Source organism: Sciurus carolinensis, chromosome 5 (assembly GCF_902686445.1).
Source record: "Sciurus carolinensis chromosome 5, mSciCar1.2, whole genome shotgun sequence".
NCBI lineage: Eukaryota > Metazoa > Chordata > Mammalia > Rodentia > Sciuridae > Sciurus > Sciurus carolinensis.
Genome location: NC_062217.1, coordinates 163,574,925 through 163,584,252, shown reverse-complemented (window position 1 = coordinate 163,584,252; position 9,328 = coordinate 163,574,925). Strand labels below are relative to the sequence as shown.

Sequence of the window (9,328 nt, the reverse complement as noted above, 5' to 3'; positions counted from 1 at the left end):
CCCTTAGTTGACAGGGTTGTCCTGGAAGATGTAGAGGGAATCCTATATGCTTTAGGGGCCTCCCTGAGTCCTAATCCGGGTCCTAACATCTCCAGTTTCTTGGTAAATTCTGCCTAATCAAACTGGATGTTTTTCCAGAGGTTTCCATCTTCTTCCCTTCCCCAATATGCATTTCACTTCCAATGTGTGTGGAGGGTGCCCCTGACCCCCAACTTTAACTTACAGGAAGATCACCTAGCAGTGCAAATTCTGGGACACTCTCTCAGGCATTCATCAGCAAGTAGGAGACCCAGGAAACTGAACTGTACTCACTACAGGTTAGCTTGATACAAAGGGCGGTAGGCTCCTAAGAATGTTCATGGCTAGAAGTAAACCGCATTATCAGAAACAAGAATTTCATATTTCCACTTCTATTTCATGTTGTCTGGACACAACAGATGAAATTTGCAGCCTAATAATCAGAATTCTAGGCATTCACATTAAGGTCCTTGCTCTGTGTGTCTTTGATATACACCATGACCACCTGGAAATTTAGAAAACTCAATGCAGGGGCAGGTTCGAAGCTTTAAAAAAAAAAAAAAAAAAAAAAAAAAAAAGTCCCAGGAACTGGTAAAGAAGAGCATGAATAGTTTTGAGATCAGACAAGCAGAGTTCAAATTCTGAACTTACTAACCCTGTAACTTGGGCAAGTTATTGATCTCTGAGTTTCCATTCTTTTATCCATAAAACTGGGGTATTGCTACTTCCCGGAGGACGGGACTATGCACCCCAAGTGAGTGCTCAGTAGAGAGTTTCAACTTATAAGGAGAGTGGAGGAGCAGGGATCTCCAAAACCCAAACTGAAATTTGCGTTTGGGATTTGGCCAGTTCGATCGCCACTGTCCGTGCCGTGAGTGGATGGGTGGCGGTGTCCTTCCTATAGGTCACAGTCTGCTCCCCAGCTGCCTCCTCCCCACAGACGTAAAAGAAAAGGTGGGATGGGCTATTTTTATTTAAAAACCGGGTGCCACAGGTGTCCGCGTGGGATTTGCAAGCTGCAGAGGCCTTCCAGGAAAGGAAATTAGGAGGCCGCAGAACCGTCAGGCTGGGAACCCAGGGCCATCCGCAGGTGGCCGCTTTTGGTCGAGGTGGTATCTTGGGACGCTACGCGGCCCACAGGACTCCTAAGTGGGGGAGGGGAATACTACATCCTCCTGCGCACCCGACCTGCGGCGATTGAGTCCCACTTCCACTCCCACCCCCGACCTAGTGGCAGTTAGGTAGGACCCTCGGGCGGGGATTCAGGAGCCAGCCCCACCTTCAGGAGTTGCAGGGAACCACGACCCCCATGCAAGCACCTGAGTGGCCTCGCTGGGAACCCAAACCCCGCGGTCGCACTTCGCGACTGTTGAGCCCTCATGGGCGTGAGGCCCTGGGGGCCTCCAGGCGCCAACCTGGGTGTTTGAGCGTTACAGGAAGTAACCGAAAGTTGGCAGGATTTTGTCAAAATCCCACTCTAGGTCTTCAGAACGCGGCTGCCGCGATGACCTTTCCTCTCCGCTCCACTGGCCTGCCGGGGGACAGCGAGCCATCAAAGGCACTTTCCCTGGAGCCGCGGGGTAGGCGTCGGGCCTCAGTCCGCTGGGGACCTGGGAAACCCGCCGCCCAGTGGAGAGCAGCTCAGGATCTTCCTCGCGCTGCCCCCAAGCTCTGCCTGCAGGCCACAGACGCCCTCCGGAACCGACTGAGCGTGGGTTCTGCTGAGGGACTGCGGGCCGGGGCTGGAGGGGACGCGAGACCCTGCTCCGGCCGCCCCCTCCGGGCCTGGGGCTTTGAGGGGGTCCCGCGCCGCGGCGGCCGAGGCCGGGGAGGTGGTGGCGGGACGGTGGGGCGGGCGGCGAGCGCCGAGCCCCTCGGGGCCCGCCACACACACTGGCAGCCCTCCCCGCTCCCTCGCTGCCTCCCACCCGCTCGCCGCGACCCCCGCCCCCAGCCCCCGCCCCTCCCCCGCCCGCCTCCGCCCCATTCTTGGAATTGTGTGGAAAAATTCTCAGCCAAACCTCCCACCTCTCCTCTCCCCCCACCCCCTTTTAAAAGCCCCCTTTCCTCCGCGGCCCCTGCACTCTTTGTGAATGAGGGCAGGGAACACGGCCCTTCCCCCGCCCAGGAGCCACGCCAGACCGCCGCACTCAGAGGACTGTTTGTTAATAGTCCAATTAGATAATTGCCATCTTTCACTCCTTTTGCTCCGCATTTCCCATAAAGGAATGAATGGGGAGAGCGGCGTGGAGAGGGCTTCTGCCCCGGCAAGGTGACGAGAAGGGCTGGAGCATGCTCCTTGCACAAGGCCATGCGCTTGAATTGAATCATTGTAGCCTAATCAATGCTCTTATTGGATTACTGGCTGTTGCTTTTCTCAAAGATATTGTAGCAGAGACAATGAAATAGCTAGGGGAAAACTTTTTTTTTTTTTTTTTTTTTTTTTTTTTTAAGCAGATCTCACAGTTGAGATTTTCTCTGCTCCCTCTCCCTCTCCCCCTCTCTCTCCTGCTGGACTCAGAGCACAAAGCTGCCCTTTGAATGGGCTGCCTCAGGGCTGCTGGAGGTGCAGGCATGAAAAAATCCGACTGGAACTAAATGAAGAGAGGTGGCAGTTTAAGATGGCTGTCAGCGTCGAGGTGTGTTAAGGAGCTGCTTGGGGGAAAAGCTTGGCTTTTTTGAGTGTGGGGGATATATTTTTGGGGAAAACTTTCTCTCCTCCCCTGCTCTCTCCACCCAGAGGCAACTGCTTTCTTCTGCTGCAGGGTGTACGAGGGGTATTTTCCCTCCCCCTCCACCCTCATTCAGCGCTATCTGGCGAGTGTGGAGAAAACCCCTCTAGCCAGTATGTGAACAGGAGGGTCAAAGGCAAAGGGAAAGTTAATAATGCCTGCTAATGGTACTAACAATTCAGGATGAATCTTGTCAAAAGTTTTTCTGGAAGTGTAGGTCTTTGATTGTGTGTTTCCTGAAAGCAAGACCAATCATTTCCGTTTATTCACTGGCTAAACCCCTACTTGATTGGGGACAAGGACAGAAACCATCCATTACGATCTGATATATTATCCAAACAATTTAGTGTATTCATGAGGTAACCGAAACGTGGGGGCTGCGAAATTACCCGTAATCAATTGCAACAGCGAGTGTGCGTCCCCCCGGGTGTCGGACAACTACAACTCGCCATCTCAGTAACAGGCGGGAGCCGCAGCATTTCGGAGTTGCGCTGTTCGCTACCTGATCGCCAGGCTGGGGACATTGGACGTGCTCAGAAGACGCGGGCACTGACGAAGCGGCCTCGCCGCGGCTGCACCGGGATCCTGGACCAGACCCGCCGCCTCTCTGAGAGCGCGCCACTCTTCCGTCGCCGCTGACCCGCCGGCGGCCGCCGAAGCCGCCCCGCGGGGACATTCATTCTTGCCGCTTGCCTCTCGCCAGACTGAGCTCAGAGGCTGCGTTGTAGGGGTTTTGTCCCCTTTTGCTTTTTTTCCTTCCTCCTTTTTTCTTTCTTGTTTTATTATTCCCTTTTCCCCCTCTCTGTGTTGCCTATGTTCGGGAAACCAGACAAAATGGACGTCCGGTGCCACTCGGACACCGAGGCCGCCCGGGTCTCGAAGAACGCGCATAAGGAGAGCCGGGAGATCAAGGGCGCAGAGGGGAACCTCCCGGCCGCCTTCCTCAAGGAGCCGCAGGGCGCCTTTTCGGCGTCGGGCGCTGAGGAAGATTGTAACAAAAGTAAATCCAATTCGGCAGCGGACCCGGATTACTGCCGCCGGATCCTGGTCCGAGGTAGGGATGGGCAGAGCTGTTGGGCGCGTTCTTCGGGGGTGACGCCAGGGCCCGAGCTGCGCGCCTCCGGGGAGGGTTGCTGGCTGGGACTTCGGAGAAAGTTGCTGGCCCTCCCCTACCAGGGTGCGGCCAGCCGCTTGGGACTAGAGCGTGGGGCTCCCCGGCGCGCTCTCCAAGGGTCTCGGCCCTCCAAGCTCGGAGGGGCCCCGCCGGCCAGGTTGCCGGGAGAGCCGAGGGGCTGAGGGAACGAAGCCGGCCACCAGGCTGCGGCCTCCGACCCGGGAACTCCGGGAGGACCTGCGCGCGCCCTCCGAGCTGGAGGACCTGCAGGGCGCTGGCCTGCGGGCTCCTGCGCCCTGGCAGGCTGAGCACACCCCAGGGAGCGCGGGCTTCTGCCGGGCCAGTTGGTGCGCCGGGCCGAGGGCCTTGGCGCTGCGCTCCGGGCCTGGTCGCCGCTGCCTGAAGAAACGGCCGAGCTGGGTTGCGGGGCTGCGGTTGCCGGCTTACTGCTTGGTTTGGCCTCACTTGGGGCGCAGCGTGCGCTCAGCCCGGGCAGCGGCGGCGGCGAAGCCGGGCCTCGGGTCGGCGCCGCCCCCGCCAGCACAGAGCCAGGCCCCGCCGGCTGGGATTCCCTCCCTCCTCCTTCCGCCGCCCGGACTCGGGAGGGCAAGAGTCCCGGGGTGGGGGCGGGAACCTCTGGAGCGCAGGCTGCTCAACCGCCTGATGCCCGCAGGACCCGGGCTGGTCAGTGAAGGCACCCTCTGGCTACAGGGAACCCGGGTCGCGCAGCCGAGGTCCCCTAGGCCGGAAGGAACATAAGTCTATTTGGAATTGATTTCCAACCACCACCTCCCCCCCACCCCCCACTCCCCCGCTCCCTTGTCTGGAGGGCTCTACAGAGACCAAGTCTGGTCCCTCCTCTTATCAGTGGTGTGGAGTTAGCTCCTTTGCCCCCCATAAACATATGGTCTTTGATTCCCGGCTGTGGCCGCACCCTCGCCCCCGGCAGACTGCTGGGGACTGTGTCCTCTAGCCAGCTCTGGCTAAGGAGGTGAAAGGCGAGGGGGGAGGTTCTTGGTGGCTGACATCTCCGCTTCCCCAGATGCCAAGGGGTCCATCCGAGAGATCATCCTGCCCAAGGGCTTGGACCTGGACCGGCCCAAGAGGACACGCACGTCCTTCACGGCGGAGCAGCTCTACCGGCTGGAGATGGAGTTCCAGCGCTGCCAGTATGTGGTGGGCCGCGAGAGGACAGAGCTCGCGCGGCAGCTCAACCTCTCCGAAACCCAGGTACCCGGTGGCCAGGCTGCTCACTGTTCTGCAGCAGGCTCCCTCCATCCACGCCCCTGCTTGTTCTTTCTCACTAGCCGATTTGACTTTGGGCAGAACCTCCCAAGGGAAGTGGAGGAGATGGGCTGATGGGAGAGAAAGGACGGAGGCTTCCTCCCCTTCCACAAGTCGTCCCTCTCCCTCTGCATCCCCAATTCTTGTGCACTTTGGACTGGCCCAGGTAGCACCAAATCTTGTCCTTTAGGAATTTTCATTGGTTCCCAGACTTAAGAATTTGTTGCTTGCTTCTACTCTATAAAGATGGACTTTTTGTCTATTTGGGCGTCCCATTTTGGCCAGATTTCCAGTCACTGCCCCCTTCGTGTCAGGGGCATTACACAACTCTCAAACCCATTCTGCAGAAAGTGAGATTAGAAAGGTGTGCAACTCCAGAGATCTGCCTGTGCAAATTTGTCCTGTCCCTTAAGGAAGGCTTCCTCTGGGTTTGCTCTGGACACAGTCATGCTGCTATGAGGCCCTGTCTGTTGTGCCAGTAGTGAGAGGTACGGGAAGAGCTAGGGTCCAGGGAGCCAGCACTGCTGACTGAGCTTTAGGTCTTCTCCTTTACATTAAATCCACATGTTGTCCCTGAAGCTGGCCTCGTCGTGACCTCTGGGCCCAGAATCACTGTGGAATTGAGAGCTTTGTCCTGCAAAGGCCATTTGGGGACTGACCAGGGCATGCCACCACCCTGACCTAGTAAGGCAGCCTTCTTCTGATGACAAATCCTTTCCCTATGCCCAGCTCTGAAGCAGATGGGGAGCATTTAGACCTGGAATCTGGGAGGAACTCTGAGGACTGAGGATAGAAGAGGTGGGATGTTCTTTTAGAGTTTGAATTGGCATCATAGCTTTTCTTATAGACAGGACAGCCTTTCCATATAGCTGCTACATCCCATTCTAGAAAACCCTAGGCCAGAGAGGGGCAGAAGAAGAGGATGTGAGATTGGAGGTTGGTGGAGGGTAGTAGTCTATCCCAGTCTCTGGTCTTCCTCCCATGATTCCAAAGTTCATGATGGAGAGCAGCCCGAGTGACAAATTAAGAGTATCATCAGACCCTCCAACCCGGGTGGCAGTGAGAGGAAGTGGAGAAAGTTTGGCCTGTAAAGTACATCTTTGCACAAATTATTTCTCCTACAGCTCCCTTTGCTGCTTGCTGTTAGTTCATGGTCAAGTCTTAACCTAAAAAGCAGGCTTTACAGCCTTCAACAGGAGTAGCACTTCTGGAGCTAAATCTGAGCGCCCCGGGCCGGGGCCTGGTCCAGGAAGACTAAGAAACACCCCTCCCATTCTCCCAGCTTCCCGCACAGCACTGCGTGCTGAAGGCCTCACACCATCTACCGGAAATTCGAGCTCTCAGGCCGAGCTGATTCCCATGTCTGTGAGCCCCGAATCCTGCTGGGGGCAGGGCGGCAGCCCGGTGAAATCCCTTCTGGTCGTGGACATTTTTATCACTTTGTTTTTTCGTAAACGGCGCCGGCCCGGGCCTGCTTCCATGACCCGGAAGCGCAGCCCAGTGGAGCTGTGTCCCCCTCGTGGTGGCGCCAGCTTCCCCAGCAGCTCGGGTGCCCAGACCTCTCGGGCTTCGGGGTGGGGCTGTGGCTAGGGCTGGGGCAGGGGGAGGGCCCCAGGAGCCCTCGCGCCCCAGGAGCCCGCTCCCTTTGACGCTCATCTTCCCTGCCCCTTTCTCCCATCCTCTCCGCGTCCCCGCGCGCAGGTGAAGGTCTGGTTCCAGAACAGGCGCACCAAGCAGAAGAAGGACCAGGGCAAGGACTCGGAGCTGCGCTCGGTGGTATCGGAGACCGCGGCCACGTGCAGCGTGCTGCGGCTGTTGGAGCAGGGCCGCCTGCTGTCGCCGCCTGGCCTGCCCGCGCTGCTGCCACCGTGTGCCACCGGCGCTCTGGGGTCCGCGCTGCGCGGGCCTAGCTTACCCGCCCTGGGCGCGGGCGCCACCGCGGGCTCGGCAGCCGCCGCAGCTGCCGCCGCCCCGGGCCCCGCGGGCGCCACATCTCAGCACCCGCCGGCTGTGGGCGGCGCTCCGGGGCCCGGGCCCGCCGGGCCGGGGGGACTGCACGCAGGAGCGCCGGCCGCCGGCCACGGCCTCTTCAGTCTGCCGGTGCCCTCGCTGCTTGGCTCGGTCGCCAGCCGCCTGTCCTCCGCCCCATTGACAATGGCCGGTTCGCTAGCCGGGAATTTGCAAGAACTCTCCGCCCGGTATCTGAGCTCCTCGGCCTTCGAGCCTTACTCCCGGACCAACAATAAAGAAGGGGCCGAGAAAAAAGCGCTGGACTGATTTTAAGTGTTTCCCTGTATTTATATTTATAGTATCTATTGTGGTGATTATTTATGGACTGAAGCGCGTTAGGCGCCCAGGGCTCCTGCTCAGGCCTCCTGGCTCCCACCAGGCCTCTGACAGCTCATCTATCCCACAGGCTCTGCTACCAATTTCATCTCACTTAGGCTTTTCCCCCCTCTACCTTTCCTCCCTGTTCCAGTCCCTCAAACTTCTTTCTGAATCCAGGAGTGATCCAAAGAATTGGGGAAAATGCCCGAATTAGCCAACCAATGCCACTCCCTGGAGGGAAGAGACTGGTTTTAAGTCCACGGCACAGGACACCTGGTCTATATCGGGCTGCTGCCGCCGAGCGAATTATTCCTATGAATATTTGAAAGAGGAAATCTGCACGCAAATGAAAAAGCTTACAGGTTTCTTTAGACCAAAAAAGGAGGACACTCCTTCCTCCTGCCAGAGGAAGTAGGGCTTTCGGAAGTCCCAGGGCCCCACTTTGCAGACCTCTTTGGATAGTCGTGCACACTCAGCTTCCTGGCGAGACACATCCTGCCGAGTTTTCTCCCCTTTAGGAAAACTCCAATCACAGTCTCCCCTAACCCCAGGAAACAATAAACTGAGCATCATGGTAGGCATGGTGGTAATAAATTTAATCTAATCAGCAATAAAGAATAATTACTACGTAAAACCAGATGAAGTGGAACCAGTTAAATACTGATGATAATGGCGTTTGGAAGGGGTAAGAAAATTCAGGATAGGAAATGCGCCACGGGGCAATGCAAAATTAAAGTTCCGGGTGTTGTGATTTTTTAAGCAAAAATTTGTGAGTGGGGAAAGCAAAAGAAAAGTAAACGCCGCTAATGAAAGAAAATTTAGAATCTTTTCTCCAAGGCTGTTCGGGGCGGTGGCCGACAGCTTCCCGCTCCTCTGGGAGAGAACAGTGGCCTGGACACCAGCGCTTCGCCCCACCGCCTCCCAGACGCGTGGCTCAGGGCAGAATTGCTGGGTTTGGAAACGAATCAACACCCATTGCCTCCTCTGTCAGACCCTCCGGTTCACGAAACCTTTCAATCCAGTCACGCAGGAAACGCCTGGATTTCAGAGCAGATCTTTGCGGAAGGGCAGGTAGGGACGCAGCCCGGATCGCCGGGTGGTCTGGCCTCCTCTGTCCTAGTCTCCTTGTCCAGATGCCTCCCTGCGTGACTGAGAGGAAAGGCGTCCCCTCCCGCACCCTAACCCCAGGGCTTCAATGGTCCCAAGTCAGAACCGTGACCGCCAGGCGCTGGCGCGGTCTCACCCCTCAGCCCGCGCAGCAGCGACAGTCCCCACAGTCACAGCCATCCGCATTTTAACCAAAATCACAGACCCAGACCGCGAGTTGCCGCAGTGTCTAGAATGTATTCATCCATCCGAAGCGAACGCAAAACATTTTTAAAATAGTAACTTTATTGTAAATTATTTACGTCGGAAGCTTCCCCCCCTTTTTTTTCTTTCTTTTCTTTCTTTCTTTTTTTTTCTTTCTCCCCCCCTCCCTTAGGCAAATAGTGAAGAAAATAATGGACGTTGCAAACGCGGGTAGGTGTCACTGAATCCTGGCTACTAACTTTGTTCTGAATGTTTTGGATATTTGGATGTTTTGTATTTATGTGGTGAGAGTGAAATATATATATCTATGAGATAAATCAGGTGTACTTTTGTCTTATATTTGAAGGATAAAAACAAAAACAAAAAAAGGAAGAAGAAGAAAAAGAAGACCCAGCAAATGATGAGTCTCGGCGTAGGGACTCCAGGGTCGGAGGGTGGCAGTCCCTGCAGTACCGGGGCCCTGCGACTAGTGCCGTGAACTCCCGGGATGCGGTCTGGGGAGGATTTCGGTTCCCAGAGAATCAGAGACGCCTGGCTGCAA

At 56.5% G+C, this 9,328-nt stretch overlaps 1 protein-coding gene across 2 annotated transcripts; it reads left to right on the top strand.

The window, feature by feature from the left end:
- The first annotated feature begins 3,563 nt into the window (after positions 1-3,563).
- Vax1 (ventral anterior homeobox 1) lies at positions 3,564-9,001 on the top strand. Of its 2 annotated transcripts, none has more exons than XM_047554630.1 (3): positions 3,564-3,804; positions 4,907-5,094; positions 8,960-9,001. In XM_047554630.1, the coding sequence occupies exons 1-3, from the start codon at positions 3,564-3,566 to the stop codon at positions 8,999-9,001; spliced, it is 471 nt and encodes a 156-aa protein (XP_047410586.1). The 2 variants fall into 2 exon arrangements, with proteins under 2 accessions (XP_047410586.1, XP_047410585.1); XM_047554629.1 differs by lacking the exon at positions 8,960-9,001 and adding an exon at positions 6,850-7,425.
- Positions 9,002-9,328: the final 327 nt, after the last annotated feature.

What these genes read in the sequence shown, in the direction of transcription:
- Vax1 (XM_047554629.1), top strand. Translation starts at nt 3,564, where the DNA reads ATGTTCGGGAAACCAGACAAAATGGACGTCCGGTGCCACTCGGACACC. An exon ending in CCGCCGGATCCTGGTCCGAG is followed by an intron (nt 3,805 to 4,906) that starts GTAGGGATGGGC and finishes CCGCTTCCCCAG; the next exon opens with ATGCCAAGGGGTCCATCCGA. An exon ending in TCAACCTCTCCGAAACCCAG is followed by an intron (nt 5,095 to 6,849) that starts GTACCCGGTGGC and finishes CCCCGCGCGCAG; the next exon opens with GTGAAGGTCTGGTTCCAGAA.